At 36.4% G+C, this 16,917-nt stretch overlaps 1 protein-coding gene across 4 annotated transcripts in view; it reads right to left on the bottom strand.

Moving 5' to 3' along the window:
- HNRNPLL (heterogeneous nuclear ribonucleoprotein L-like) overlaps positions 1-16,917 on the bottom strand; it is a 58,070-nt gene that overhangs the window by 27,944 nt on the left and 13,209 nt on the right. For 2 of the 4 annotated variants that reach the window (XM_006839371.1, XM_006839370.1), the window contains 5 exons: positions 11,527-11,764; positions 9,193-9,278; positions 7,611-7,707; positions 7,451-7,523; positions 2,962-3,033 (listed from right to left, as the gene is read on the bottom strand). In XM_006839371.1, the coding sequence (XP_006839434.1) occupies positions 2,962-3,033; positions 7,451-7,523; positions 7,611-7,707; positions 9,193-9,278; positions 11,527-11,764 (566 nt within the window). Of the gene's footprint in view, positions 1-2,961; positions 3,034-7,450; positions 7,524-7,610; positions 7,713-9,192; positions 9,279-11,526; positions 11,765-16,917 lie in introns of all 4 variants that reach the window. The other 2 variants (XM_006839372.1, XM_006839373.1) reach the window with 2 other exon arrangements.

Genomic DNA, 16,917 nt, shown 5'->3' on the forward strand with positions numbered 1-16,917 from the left:
CTGATGTTTGTAACTATGTTACCTATACTATTTAAGAGACACAATTGCTGTAGCAATAAGCTCAAACAGAACAATATTGTGAGGATTGCACAGGACTGGGCAGTGTTTCATTCTATTGTGCATAGGATTGCTATAAGTCAGAACTGACTCCATGACACCTAGCAACAATAACATACTGGTGGAAATGCTTCCATAAAGATCCCAGTCAAGACACCCTTCAGGGGCAGTTCTACTCTTATCACATGCGGTCACTGTGAGTGTAAAATCAACTCGACAGCACACTATTTAAAAGTGGACAGTGGTGGTTCAGGTGTCGAATTCTCACCTGCCATGCAGAGACCGGGTTCATTCACGAGTCAACACACTTCTAGGGTAACTACCACCATCTTTAGTGGAGCCTTATGTGTTGCTAGCGTGCTGAGGTTTCAGCAGCGCGTCTAGGCTCACACAGACTAGAAAGAAAGGCCTGGTAATCTATGGCTGAAAATCACTGAAAACCCTGGTCAAAATGGTCCAATCCCACTGGACATGGGGTTACCATGATTAGGAGATGCTCTCAATAACAACTAACAACAGCATACTATTTAAAGTTAGCTATATCATTTGAGAAAATAGGAAAGAGTAAACGTATGTCTTAAGTTTTCTATCAGTTGATGCATATAATTGTGATGCTTTAAAGATGAATTCATCAAGCGCTTTTAAAATGGACTTATATGGGAAAGTGCTACATAAACAAGATGGTGTTATTATACTCCAAAGGTGTTTCTCATCTTTGAACTTTAAAATCTTTGGTTCATGAACCATATCCAAAGATACTAACAATTAATACATAAACTTTTCTTAGGCTCAAAGCAAATACATCTGTATTTTCATTTTTGCCATTATTTAAGTATGAGCACTTCTACCAGTTCGTCTCATAAAGGTTGGGTTTCCCCAAATTAAAGATTTGCTGTTGTTGTTAAGTATTGGGGAGTCGGTTCCGACTCATAGTGTCCCCCTTCACAGGGTTTCTGAGGCTGCAAATCTTTATGGGAGCAAAAAGCCTCATCTTTCTCCTGCAAAACAGCTGGCAGTTTTGAACTGCCAACCTTAAGGGTAGCAGCCCAATTCGTAACCACTACACTACGAGAGCTCCTTAAATTAAAGATTAACAACATCTACTGATAAGCATGGAGTCCTGGCGTGGCGCTGAGGGTTAATGTACCAGACTGCAAAGCCATCTGAACTGCAGCTCACCAGTTGTTCCTCAGAACCCTATACAGGGTCGCTATGAGCTGGAATCGACTCAACGGCGCTTAACAATAAGAACAAGCATAGACTTGCAGTGGTTATGTGCTGTGGAATAGGTTCCGACTCTTAGCGATCCTGCACAGGGTTTCTGAGGCTGTAAATCTTTACAGGAGCAGAAAGCCTCATCTTTCTCCCGCGGAACAGCCGGCAGTTTCAAACTGCTGACCTTGAGGTTCATAGCCTGATTCATAACCACTATGCTTCCAGGGGTCCTTAAGCATAGATTTATACTACTAAATAAATCCTTGAATAAATTTAATATAGTGGAATCTATATAGGCCCCAAAGGAGAACTAAGTTAAATGAACAAAAACACGCTCACTAAACTATAATAGAATTTTCATTCTAAAACTACACTAATTGTTTTAACATAAACATTATTTCACTTTCTTGTGCCATATAGATTACTGCAGAACCTTGAACAAGCATACACCTTTTTCTCAGTCACTGACTATCTTGTTATCTGACATTTCACATTTATGACAACAGTAAAAGACTATCTGACTGTTTTGCACATTAACAATGTACAAGTGGCAGTACAATATGGCAGGGTGTTAGGTATGATGGTTACAGTTATGTGTCATCTTGGCTGGGCCATGATTCTCAGTGGTTTGGCAGTTATGTAATAATGGAGTCTTCCTTCACCTTGTGATCTGATGTGGTCATCCTCCACTTTCACATAACCCTTTTTCACATAATAGCCTGTCCTTTGGAACCTAACTGTGTTAATAATTGAGGAGTGGGTGTAGATATAAAATACAGTGAATAAATTCCTAGTGCTCAAAAAACAAGAGTAGGGAATAAGGTAAAACTTACAGCTAAGAATAGCCTTCAAAGCAAAAAAATGCAGGTAATTTTAAAACATTTCGGCCAATAAGCAATAACACTAGGGACTTTTCGATGATAAATCCCAGGAGTATGATATAGCAATTTCTACTTCCTGCCACTGCTAATAGGGTAATACTTCATGGGTCATTAACTACCACTAAACCACATAAAATCACAGATTTTATAAACTAGAAGTAAAAAGTTTATCAACAGCAATTCTCAATATCCACTTACAAGGATAACTAACTTTTTCCTAAAGAAAAGTATTACTCTGGGTTTCATAACCTTAACTTATCAACATAGCTTCATACCAAATACTCAAAGCTGAGACTTTTAAAGAGGGAACTGAATTAAATGCAAATTTAATCAAAGCCAAAATACCAACTATGGAAGTAAAAGATAAAATGATCTATCCAGGAACATGTTTCCTTTTTGACAAATATCCCATTCCTTCTGCCTTTATTACTCAAAATCTCTCATTGTCTAAAATTGCTGGAATGGAAGTAAATACACTTACATAGACATAATACTTTTTCTTCTGTTTTTTTTTTGGCTCTCAAATAGACCACAGCCATTACAAATCAAAACCAAAACATACAATCAAAAGACTTTTCATTTTCCAACCAATAGCTCTAGTTTCTCTAAAGGATATGTCAATATTCCAAGAAAACAAAGGATTCTGGACAACTCCTGAGAAGTATATTTTAAAGAGGACTGACCACATGTAAACAAGTCAGGAAGACAGAGAAAATACAGAGACAAGAAATGTGCAATTCTTCATAAGAAATGCAAAAAGTTCGAATAGTTCATCTATACTACCTTCCTTCTGCCTTGGCAAACTTACCATAGCCATCATGTCTAAACGAAGAAGGGTGTTCTCCCAAAATGGCTTGCCTCTGGCGACCCTTTCCTCTATCTGACACAAAAGTAGAAACATGGTTTTAACAATTTTGACCCAAGTACTTAACAGTTCTCACATAGGGAACACCCCTCCAAAACATCCATTACAATTCATAAAAGAAATATATGATTGCTGGTTAACTTTAAACATCCATTCATATTCAATTTAAATACAAACAACAAAAAGTGTAGGAAAATAATTCTATCTAACAAATTCCACTTAACTTTCTTTCTTAAAAATATCTTTTTGGCAAATGCCAAATACAAACACACTTTCAAATTCTAAGGGAAGAATGGATACTTTTCAGAAAGTGAATATACACAATGCTAGAGTTTGACACTGTACAGAATTTTTTACCAATACATGTCTTTAAAACAAGCTGTAAGTGCAGTACTTTTGAAAGACAGTACCTGAATCATACTATTAGCTTCAACAGCAACACATTTTCAAAGTGGGCTTCTTTCAAGAAGTTTCAGCATAAGCCAACAACAACCTGTATTACATGGTTTCACAATCAGTAAACACAGAGTATTTTATATGTACATATACATATTTACAAACACCTAAAGACTTGAGAGCTGAAAATTTGTATGTCATTGGCCCATACTCTATCATGAATAGGTCATTTTCTATAGACCTTAACACCAGGCAGGAATTGTGAGCACCTCCAAAGTTTAAATATGCCAAGGTAAGGCTAAGCAAGGGGGCTACATTATTGGATGAGAGTACTACAATACTCCTACACAAGGATAGTTGTATTCTAGCTATATTTTCAGGGAAAACAGGCCAATTGTGCCAAATCTAATTTGAGATATCAATACAAAAAAAAATTACTTGAGGGTTTCTAAAACGGCACTTCCTATGTTGGTCAGGAAATTTAAGAAATTATGGGATAATACTTTTAGAAAGTTTGCTAATCAAATTGCAGTGCCAACTAAGGTGTTTGTTTGTTTGTTTGTTTCACACATCTTAAGACTCTGGTCATTCTAATAGTTGAAAATTCAGAAAGAGACTTTCCACATACCCTAATCACCTAAACAAATGAGGTTTATGGGAGATGAGAAACACTTCAATTCTCACTTCTGTCTAATAACCCATGACAAGTTATCATAGAATTGAAAGGCACCTAGGAGGTCACCTAGTTCAATTTTTCTTCAATGTGTAGATTTTTCCTTACTTTATCCCTATCAATTGGGAACATCTAGTCTCTGCTTAACCAACACCAGTGACAAGGAACTCACTATATTCCCCTACATTTTTTCAATCATCCTAAATCATGAGAAAATTAATTTTTACATTGTACAGAAATTGATCCTTGGTCCTAATTCTACCCCTGGGGCTCTCATAGGTCTCAATCACAAAATCCTTTCAAATGCTTGAAAAGTAATTAGACTGCAAAGCCGTTTGAACTGCAAGGTCGGTGGTTCAAGCTCAGCAGCTGCTCCTTGGGAACCCTATACAGGGTTGCTATGGGTCGGAATCGACTTGATGGCACTTAACAACAACTCCTCTTTCAAAGTCATTTCTTGTCCAGACTAAATATCCACAGTTCCTTCTTTCCATTACATGACTTCCAGCATATCTCGCCATTTAAATTTCAATAAATCCAGTTTGCCATTCAGCCTGCTAACTATTCTTCTGCTTCAGTACGCCACCAAACACTGACTACAATTCTTTAACTGAGTTAGAAATAAACCAAAACTATTGCAATATCTTCATGGCTCAGTTTTATTGTTAGTGTGCTAAACCAGAATAAGCACTAGACTGAGAATCAGAAGATTCAAAATTAACCACCAATTTGCTATATAATCATAGGCAGTCATAATCTTCATTCATAAAATGAAAGAGTTGAAGAGAGTAGGAAATCTCCAAGGTCTCTTACAGCGAAGCATTCTCAAAAGAAATGAGTGAAAGAGTCGAACACTAAATATGTTGGTTTCTGAAAAGTGGTTCATAACATTTCCATTTTAAAAATCTGATGGAAGCTATGGAGCGAGAGTCTCCCCAGGACAATGCATGCACATACAAGATTTGCTTAACATTTCTGAAGAGGTTCACTGAAGTTCAGGTTAAGGATTCTTTGCACTAAATGTAATTAGGCCTGAAAAGGATTTTTTTCAAAGGATGTGTTTTCAGCGGTGGGGATATGGGATAAGAAAAAATTATGAAGGCCTTGATGTGAAGATAGAACTTAACAGTTTCAGTACCTTCTATCAACGTGAGAGCAAACTGAGATTACTAAAGAAACAAAAGTGTAAACTTCTATGCCTTGCCAGACACAAATATCTATCTGTAAGGAATATGAAAACAAGAGCCTTTTTTTCCCTTGAAAGCATAAGCAACTAAAATCCTTGCACTACATGTCACTATTTAAATATCTACATTTCTAATATATTCCTTGTATGAAAAACTAATCTATTCTGGCTTTTTGTGTAAACTTCAAATAGAAGTAAAATATAAAATTTAAAAGCGTATCTAATAAATGGTGCTGTGATGGCTAGGCATTTGGCTTCTAGCTGAAAGGTTGGTGGTTCAAACTTAAGCAGCAGCTTCACGAAAGAAAAGACCTGGGAGAAAAAAATTTACTCCTATAAAGATTACAGCCTAAAAAACCATATGGGGCGGTTCTACTCTGTCACATGGGGCTGGCTACTAGGAGTCAAAATCAACTCAACAGCACCCAACAAGAATAAACGTTTTAAGAGACATTCAAAGAAATGCAACCAAAATTCACTATTTCAAATGAGTGTAAACAACCAGCCTCCCACCAAAATAAAAACACGAAATCACTAAATTAAACTGACAGAAGTGAGAAGTTTCTCATCAACCAGTTGTCCTGTTGTTTGAGTACTAAGGCTTTATATTCCAATATTGTGTTCTACTGCACCAAGTCTAGGCCAAGCAGATTTCCACATGTAATGAATATGGGGTGCAGCAAATTGGCATTACAAAACAAACACAGTGGCAAACCCATGCGTAAGTCAAGGTGATTCCCTGGGAATCAGAGTTCAAAGGGCCAATCATTCAACTATGCCCTAAATAGTTGAACATGCAGGTAGAGGATAACTGCACTATCTTGTTCTACAAAGTCAACACACGATTCAAATATTGATATTGTAGTTGAGATGTAGCCAATACTGCAGCCCCCTTGTTTTTACAAGATCCACATTTTAATTTGTAAATTCCAGAATTGCTACATAGTTAGTTGAACAATTTTATCAGTCAAAGATATTCTCATGAAATCTAGCATTTATAGATTATAAGTGAAAATGCATCTCAAAAGAAATGCTCTTATTTTCAGAGGTTTCAAGTTTAAAGAGATTCTCCCTTGAACAAACATGGTACTTTAACCTACATTTGAAATGTCAAAATTTCTAGTTACACAAATGAACATGAATGATAATCTTAACTTTTACAAAAAGTGACACATTATCACCAGCCACTTTACAAAAATCAAACCACACAGAAAAACGTCTTTTACATATAATGCATCTTTCCATTACGATATTAGAATCTCTGTTCAATGTTCACAATTGAGGGAAAAAAAAAAAAACACAAGAAAATAAATTTAAGGGCAGCAAGTGTGCACCTTTCTAGTTGTTTTATATTTAATGTATCTGTGTGGATTGGTTGAGCATTAAGAATTCCCAAGGCCTATAGATAAATTAGCCCTGGTTTATTTGCAAAATTAACAATTTGAATCTAAGCTGCAAACAGTTACAGCAACGGGCGTTAAGATTTACAACATTGTAGAGAATGTCTAGCTTTCCTTAGCGGAAAGTCTTAAATTCTACAACTGAAACCTTAAGGAAAATCAGACCAATATATACATACAACTCAAATAAATGGGCACAGTCTATCATGGTGTTCATCCCATGCAAGTCTGAAGTACTGTTAAGTGTCCTCCTTTACAAACTTGGGGTGGTGGTGCATGCAGTATGCAGTCAAGGTGAATTGCAAGTCTGAGTTTTTCAGAGGGCTTTTTTGCTGATGCCGATGTTGTGCATGATGAAGTGTAGAGTCAGCCTGCTGGAGTCCTCTATCCTTCTTAATGCCTCGTCCAGCTTGGGGGAAAAGTCCTTTCCATAGAGAAGCAGTGTGCAAGTTTGAAGTTTGTAAGAATTATTCTGAATCAGTTTCCTCTCCTCCAAAGAGAGAGAGCTGCTTGGAGAAATGCAAGTCCTTGAACTGCGGGCGTGCCTGTATGTGTGGGCTCCTTGTTGAACTAAATATAAATAGCTCAGTACATACCAGTAGGGGGCACTAATGTTCAAGGTTGTTCTCCAGCGTTACATGATCTTTGGCAACAAAAGCATTCATCAACACGGTTTTCATTTGAATTAACTAGTTCATCTCAGGAAAAAGGAATCTAATTGCATATTACAAATTTTCAACAGATGTAAATATATTCTAAAATGAGTAAGATACCTACCTCGTCTTCCCAAATATGGTTTAGTGTAGTCCCAACTGTCATTGTCATTCCTAATAACATTTAGACGAGTTGGCTGTTAAGATGAAAAAGAAAGCAAGTTCAAATTATATCCAAAGCACAGTGATGTCTTTGGTGAAATGTTGAAAAAAGAAATATTTACCCTTGCATATTCAATTTTTAGTGTGCAACATCCAGCATATATATCTGCTCCATTGAGTGCTGCTTTAGCTTTCTGTGCACAAAGGACTGATTCAAACGTTAGCTTGATTAAGGAAATTTGCTGTAAGGTGTCCTATAGTTCATTACTCGCCCTCTCAAAAAGGGGCTGAAAATAATAAGAAATCATCCTGCCACTACTGGGAATGTTTCACTAAACACAATTTCTAAATAAATTTTAAGAGAAATTAATTTTAAGGTCAGGGTTTCCAAATACAACCAAACCAAATAGGGAAAAAAAATGTGGAGTGTGATCCCATTCTCTAAGGGAAATCTGAAACAGAACTGGAAACACTACTGGTAGTAAGAATGTTACAAAGAATTAAAAACAACACAAAACAAACTTTATCACTAATTTCTGAGAAGGTAGGCTTTAACTGTTTTCATTTTGTTAGTTTTAAAAAATTACATTAGGCCATGACTGTAGAAAATATCTCAAGCCATAAAAATAAAGAAATTAAAAATATATTTGCCAGATGTTGTTGCTGTTGTTGCTAAGTTCTGTGGAGTCCATTCCGACTCATAACGACCTTGTTTAGGGTTTCCAAGGAGCAGCCACTGAATTTGAACTGCCAATCCTGAGAGTGTCCATCTAAGATACAACTACTGGTCTCTATTCATCTGGAGCGAAAAAGAAAGAAGAAAAGAAAAGACTCCAAGAAACTACTTTACTAATAGTCCACATGAACCATGGCTTAACCAACCCTGAGAGCAGAACTAAGAGGTACCCAGCTACCACTATTGACTAATCTGACGAGGTACACAACAGATGGTCCTGAATAGAATGTGGAAAAATGAAAAATACTCAAATTCTTTTAAAGGCCAGACTTACTGGACCAGTAGTGACTAGAGGAACCCCCAAGACTCCTGTCTTGAGCTACTCTTCAAACTTTTAACTGAAGCCACTTCTCAGGGTCACCTTTCAACTAAGTAACAGATTAGTTCATAAAATAAAAAAATATCACCAGTAAGAATTGAGTTCTTTTTTAAAACTATCTTGTTGTTGAAGTTAAGTGCCATTGAGTCAGTTCCGACTCATAGAGACCCTGCATAAGGTTTCCAAGGAGCAACTGGTAAGTTTGAACCACCGACCTTGTGGTTCAACAAATCTTATAGTCCAGTGCTTTACCTCACAGTGCCACACCAAGAGCTAAAAACCATTTATGTGAGTTCAAATGGTCAACATTTACCCTAAAGCAAAGATGAGAAGGAAGTGGGGCAGGAAAGCTAGATTAATGGAAACAGAACAACCTGAATGAAAATAATGAGAATGTTGGCACACTGTGAAAAAGTGTAACCAATGCTACACAACAGTATGTACAGAAATTGTTAAACACAATTTTCTGTGTAAACTTTTACCAAAACATAATTAAAATATTATTTAAAAACAAATAGCCAAATAGACTTTTGTGATGCAAAAAAGCAAGTATCACTTGTCCAGAAATGCTTACACAAGAGGCCATCACATCCATATGAATTAGGTTGTTTTCATACATATGAACAAAATATCGACAAATAAAGGATATTCGACCATTGCTTGTATCCCATTTCTCTTGAATATAACAATACGTTGCACTTTTCCAACGGGGTTGCAGACAGTATATAAGACATCCTATGAAGGAGAAAAAGAGTTCTTCACAATTTGTCAATAGAAAAACATTAACATTATTGATAGCTAGTCAGTTCTGACTCATGTTGCACAACACTATGAAACAATGCCAAGTCCCATACTGATGTCTGTTTTACATGTAAGATGTCATTCCCATTAATTACTAACTCAACTAATTTTTAACTGTTACACTGTCATGAAACTAAAGTTATTTCTCCCCCAACATAATACACCCACAGTAAAGTTCCAGCGAAGCATTTGAGAAATATTATTGACTATTTCACCTCCTAAAGGAATCCTCAATTTTTATTTTCTTAATAGGTGACCAAAGTAATCTCTAATACATAGTAACAAACCAAAAATTAATTAATGATCAGTTAATTTATGTTCATTTTGTCACAAATATCACCAGTAAGAACCGAGTTCTGACTCTGAAATGGCTATTGTTATTGTTAAGTGCCGTCCAATGAGTTCCAACTCAGAGAAACCCTAAATAGGGTTCCCAAGGAGGAGCTGATGAGTCTGAACCGCCGACCTAATGGTTCAAACCAGTCTTGCAGTCCAGTGCTCTATCCATCCCACAGCACCACACCAGGATTCAATATCTAATACTACAATCACTTGAATATAAGCAATAAATGTTCATTAAGGGATAGTATTCAACTCTGGTGCAAAGTCATTTGAACTGCAAGGTCGGTGGTTCAAGCTCACCAGCTGCTCCTTGGAAACCCTATAAAGGGTGCTATGGGTTGGAATCGAATTGACGGCACTTTAACAACAACAACATTCAACTCTAGTATTCATTTTTCAAGGGCTATAGAGAAAAGGCCCACAGTACATCAATCTCACAATGATAGTTAGCACCAATGAAAATACTTAAATCATCTAAAATGGAACCTAAACACCCACTTATTAACAATTACTCAACTTTAAAGAAATTTCTTAGCCATGTATAATTAACACAGCTGTACAGTTAGGCACTAACAGGGATAACAGCAATAAAAAAATTTTAAAAATCAGAGTGACTGTACTAGATTTGTTGTTAGCTGTCACTGAGTTGGCCTCTAAGTCATAGTGACCCACCATTTACTAAAGAATAAAGTGCTACCCAGTTCTGTGCTTTCCCCATGATATGTTATGGACTGGAGCTTCATGTCCATAGGGGTTTTTTCATGGGTTGATACTTGGAAGTAGATTGCTAGGACTTTCTTCCTGGTCTGTCTTAGTCTGGAAGCTGATGAAACCAGTTCAGCATCATAGCAACATACATATAATCTTTCTTCCCATAACAGCAAATACTGTAAATATACTAATACTGTAACATAAGTCAATAAAAATTACAAAAGTGAGTAGACTCATAAGCCCAATTAAATCCAAAAGATGTCTTATGTTCTGTTTTAAATTTATAATGTCCCAATATTGAATGAACATACTCAAAATCAGAAAATTGAGGCTTCCCTTACTATTCATAGCCAGTAGCCACTCTGTGGGACAAAGATGCGGCTGTCTGATCCTGTTCAGATTTACAGTCTCTGAAATCCTACAGGGCAGTTCTACTCTGCTTACAGGGTCGCTATGAGTCGGAATCAACTTGATGGCAGTGGGTTTATTTTTGATATTTTACTGTGATACTCTATTTGATACAAAATCTAAGTGTCTTTCACTTTCTTATAACAGTATGTGATTATAAAGTCAACTTAAAACTGAAGTTGTCTTCATAATCACATACTGTTTATAATAAAACAGAATTTTTTTAATTCTGCTATCTTTTTTTTAAAAAAAGATGATGAATCAGGGATTTTTAAGTATATCAAAGAGGTTTTTAACAAGCTATCTCAAAAGAGCTTATAATGGCACATGGCTTTTACTGTACTACATGATTTTTGTCATTACCCAGTGTATGGGCTGGCATTTGAGTAAGAGATTTCTTGGAGCGCTTCCAACAAGTTTGTCTAGTCCATTATTATCAGAAATAGAAATGACACTGATGCTAAATAATAAAAATTAATACATGTACTTATTCACTTATTCAATAAATGTGCTTCTGGTCTTTTAGCTTGAGTGTACACCATTGTTTTCTTTGTTCATGAAATGTAACACTTGAAAATTAACATTAATTTTAATATTTATTAAAAAAAAAACAAATAACTTTCAAATATCTAGATGGCAGTGAAGAAAATTATAAGCTGACAACTCTAGAGGCAAATTCTAAAACCATTTTCCATTTAGTTTGTCATTCTATAATACATACCACTGTAATTGGATAAAGAGGATTCTGAATTGAAAGCAAAAGAACTTTGTTGCCTCCTGATGGATCATCAGTATTTCCTGGTCGAGTGATCCTTTTGCTTGTAGAATAGTTGAAAAAAGCCTGCTGACCAGCAATGTACACAGGTTCATCTGCAGCAAATGTCACACATTCTTTGGCACTATCTATGTTCTCAAATTCCACGAGAGCCTGCCGCTTAAATGGCATCATCATCACATAGCTGGAAAGGGGGGGGTGGGGTGGGAGGAAATACCCAAATATAATTTAAAATTATTTATTTTCAATCCTGTAATATAAAAATGTGTCAAATCCTACAGATTACTAGTATTATTGACTACCTAGCAATATAAGTCAATTCTTAAATTGTTTATAAAAACTGTGGCACACCAGATATATGGCTTGGTTGAAAGCTTATGTGCTCCATTCCTTCCTCAAATACAATTCCTGTTATTTCCGTCATCACTCCATTTATTCTTTAGGCTGCTCTACCCATGCAATACCAATAAGTATGAAGATTCAGAAATCAAGACAGACTAAATAGAAGGTTGGAAGTTAGGGCCCCTCAACAGCAGAAACTACGACCTTGAATTTCCCAAATTTATAATTACACATTCTAGTAACTGGAAACTGACTAAAATTTCATTTAGCTTACTAAAAACAAATAATCAAAAGATAAACAGAAGCAACTGCAAATTCACCAAACTTCGCAAAACCAATCTCCTTCAAAATACTTTTGAATATTAAAGCTAAAAGAATCCATGAAAATATATCCACTAAATAAGGCAAAGAGTCATGGTGTCGTACTAGAAGATAAGCACTGAACTGCAAGGTCAGCAGTTCAAATTCATCAGCTGCTCCTTGTAAACTATACAGGGTTGCTATGAATTGCAAACGACTCAACAGCACTTAACAACAATAACAAATATGGTAAGGAGTCCCGATGTGATGCTACAGCTTAAGTACTGGACTGTTAACTTAAAGGTCAACAGTTCAAACCCACCAGCCACTTCTCAGAAGCCCTATACAAGGGAGACATGAGTCAGAACTGACTCAGCCAGTACTTAACAACAACAAAAAACATGGTACATACTTGTAATCACAGTAGCCTATGGGAAGAGGCTGGGTACTTACTTTTCATAGTACTTTTTTTGTTTTGTGGAATTTATTTTCAACTTGAAACGGAAAATCAAGAAAGGAAGGAACAGAGGGAAGAGACAAATCACAGCAGATAGATCACAGATGGGGAAACAAACATACCCTCCATTTACTTGAACAAGGATGTGAAAAATGTTTTAAAATACAATTAACATAGTTTTAATAACAGCAGAAAGCTGGAGAAATCACATCGGATCAGGCACTGTTGTCAGCAATGTTTCTCCAGTAAGCATCCAGGACTTACTACCATGCTTTAGAAATTGAACAATGGTATGCTATTAGAAACAAACAAACCACCTTGACAAATTACTGGATTTATCAATTTCAGCTTCCTCATTTATGAAAATTGGATTACTGTCAAGATTAGAGTTACCACATAAGAACTGCTGCTTAGCAGAGTGCTTGGCACACTGAAGACCTTCAATAAAAAGTAACTCTTACTATATTTTCTATAAACTTTGCCTTTTTTGTATATCCTGGTATGGCGCTGTGGGTTAATGTGCCAAACTGCAAAGTCGTTTGAACTGCAAGGTCGGCAGTTCAAGCTCACCAGCTGCTCCTCGGAAACCCTACACAGGGTCGCTATGGTCGGAAACGACTCGACGGCACTTTAACAACAACAACAAGAAACTATCAACAGAGTCTGGGGCATAGCAGATATTCAATCTATATTCGTTGGTCTATGAAGCTTGGTAGCTTTCCCATCCCACATCATTTAAAACTAAAGAGATAAATACAAAAAGAATATGGTTTTGAATTTAAAGATTTATCAACTATAAGAATGAGATGTAAATGACAAGAGAAACATTTATTTTAGAAATGCAGATTTCTCACTGACGTTCTGAAGTCTCACATACAAAAAATAGAAAATCCTGGAATCAGGTCTATGCTAAAGAAATTCAAGAATAAGTGTTTGCCATTGGTTAATAATGTATTCAGATGCTAACTGAAAGGCTGGAAGTTCAACTTCATCCAAAGGCACTTTGGAAGAAAAGCCTGGCAATCTACTTCTTGAAAACAACAGTCACTGGAAACACCATGGAGTCCAGTTCTACAACACACATGGAGTCAGCATGATTGGAGTGTTAACTTGACAGCAACAGTTACTGGTCTCACAAATACAAACTGACTTAATAGCTACATGACATCACCAAGTAAAACATGCTAATAATACCCTTTGGCAGAGAAGAATTATAAAGGGTTCAAAAATAATTTACTGTAATTATAGATGTGGCTATAATAAAACTGCTTTCTAGAGCTAAAACAAGATAGAAGCAAAGACTTAAATGTAAAAAGTACTACCCAGAAAAATGGCATCATATTTAGATTGTTGTTATTAAGTGGCATCCAGTCAGTTCCGATTCATAGCAACCCTATATAGAGTAGATAGAGGAAGGGAACTGAGAATGTCACAGACATTTTTGGCATGTGATTAAATTGCCTGACACACAACTCTACAAAGCATCAACGTAAAGAAGACTAAAGAGATTAAAAATATAATGAAACAAAAAGGTTAAGGGACTTGACAGGGTCAGTGCTTTCAATTCTATACCTTGAAAAATATTTCCTAATTTTCAAATTAAAACAAGGAGGCAACCATTTACATCTCGTGCTTATGGCTGGTAAATCATGCGTTCTCAAGTTGTACAGTTTTACAACTGTAAACTTGGAGCACCAGTTTCTTCTCCTTTGTGAGGGAGGGGAGAAAAAAAGAAAAAGAGTACAATGCAGGGCATATTTTTAAATATTTTTATGTATTACAGTAATAATTACACATAACAATGTTATTAAAAGGTAAAACTATAGGAATGTTTTATGCTAATTGTATTAATTAATAACACTTAACATCTTGTTTATTGTCTCCTAAACGTCCTTCCTGTACATCTTAGTTATAAAAGAACTATATATTTAACTTGGAAATTCTTTTTTAATATGAGTAATTTCTCCATCATCTTTTTAATCATAGTCACACACATATTATAAGTAAGTGAGTAAACTACGTAAAGAAAGATTCTCTAACACTTCAAAGACCCTACTCCTGTTTGGGAGTCGTTCACAGCTCTTTCAGTTTTCATAGTGTGGTTGTTGTTAGGTGCCATCAAGTCAGCTCTGACTCATAGTCACTATAAAAACAACATAAGGAAACACTGCCTGGTTCTGCACCAGCTCCACAATTATTCTTCAGTCTGAGTCACTATTGCTGCCACTGTGTCAGTCCATTTCATTGGGGGATGTCCTCTTTTTTGTTGTCCCTCCACTTTACCAAGCATGACTTCCTTCTCCAGGGAATGGTTGTTCCCTCCATTGGCAAACTACACAAGACTAAGTCTTGACATCTAAGCTTCTAAGAAGCGTTCTGGCTGTACTTCTTCAAAGACAGATTTGTTTGTTCTCCCGACAGCCTGTAGTACTTTCAATATTCTTTGCATAATTCAAATGCATCAATTCTTCTTTGGTGTTCCTTATTGTGTAGCTTCCATACATATCTAGGCAAATGAAAATACTATGGCTTGAGCCATGTGCACCTGAATCCTCAAACTGACCTCTTAGCTCTTTAACACTTTAAAGAGGTCTTTTGCAGTAGACCCATCCAATATAATACTAACTGATTTCTTGACTGCTGCTTCCATATACATTGATTGTGGATCCAAATGAAATGAAATCCTTGACAACTTCAATTTCCTCAGTTTACCATGATGTGGTTTATTGGTTCAGTTGTGAGCATTTGAGTTATCTTTACATTGATTTGTAATCCATACTGGAGGCTGTGGACTTTGATTTTCCTCAGCAAGTACTTCCATAAGCAAAGTTGTATCATCTGCATATCTCAGGTGTTAATAAGCCTTCCTCCAATCCTGATGGCACATGATTCATATAGTACAGTTTCTTGGATTTGCTCAGTAGACTGAATAAATATGCAAAAAGGATACAATCCTGATGCACATGTTTCCTGACTTTAAACCATTCAATATCCCTTTTTTCTGTTAGAACGACTGCCTCTTAGTCTATGTACAGGTTCCTTCTGAGCACAATTAAGTGCTCTGGAATACCATTCTTCACAATGGGCTCCAAAGCTTGTTATGATCTATACAATCGAATGCCTCTACATGGTCAACAGAGCACAACTAAACATCTTTCTGATATTCTCTGCTTTCAGCCAAGATCCATCAGACATCATTCATGATATTCCTCATTCCATGTCCACTTCTAAATCAGGCTTGACTTCCTGGCAGCTCCCTGTCAATGGTATCCTGGTGTGGCACTGTAGGATAAAAGCACTGGACTGCAAGGTCAGTTTGAATCACATGATCAGCGACTCAAACTCACCAGCCGCATCTATACAAGGTCACTGAGTCAGAACTGACTCAAGGGGATTTAACAATCCGCCAATGTACTGCTGCAACCATTTTTAACTTCTTCTGCAATGCAATACTAATGATATTGTTGGATAATTTTTGCATTCTGTAGGGTCACATATAAGGATTTCTTCCATTTGGTTGACCAGATTTCTTGGCATAGACTAGTGAGTGTTCCCATTGTGGCAACAGTTTGCTGAAACATTTCCATTTTTACTCCAATTCCTGGAGCACTGTTTTTCACTAATGACTTTAGCGCAGTGTGGAATTCTTCCTTCAGTTTCATTAGTTCTTGATCTGCTACCTTCTGACATGATTAAACAATCACCTATTCTTTTTGACTCTGTGTGTTCCTTCTACCATCTTTTGATGCTTCCTGTGTCATTCAGTATTTTACCCATGTTGTTATTGTTAAGTGTCGCTGAGTCAGTTCTAACCCACAGCGATCCTGTATAGGGTTTCCGAGGAGCAGCTGGTGAGCTTGAACTGCCAACCTTACAGTTTAAACAGCTTTGCAGCGCCACAGCATAGAATCTTTCAATATTGCAGCCCGAGGCTTGAATTTTTTTCTTCAGTTTTTCAGCTTGAGAAATACTGAGTATTTTCTTCTCTTTTGGTAATTTCTGACTCTGGGTCTTTGCACATTTCATTATAATACTTTATTTTGTCTTCTTAAGCTGTGTTGAAATTTTCTGTTCAGCTCTTTTACTTCCTAATTTCTTCCTGTTGCTTTAGCTCCTCTATATTCAAGAAGCAGTTTCAGAGTCTCTTCGGACATCCACTTTGGTCTTTGCCTTCTTTCCTGTCTTTTCAATTCAATGTTATCCCACAACTCTTCTGGTCTTAAGTCACTAGTATCAAA

Source organism: Chrysochloris asiatica, unplaced genomic scaffold (assembly GCF_000296735.1).
Source record: "Chrysochloris asiatica unplaced genomic scaffold, ChrAsi1.0 scaffold00024, whole genome shotgun sequence".
NCBI lineage: Eukaryota > Metazoa > Chordata > Mammalia > Afrosoricida > Chrysochloridae > Chrysochloris > Chrysochloris asiatica.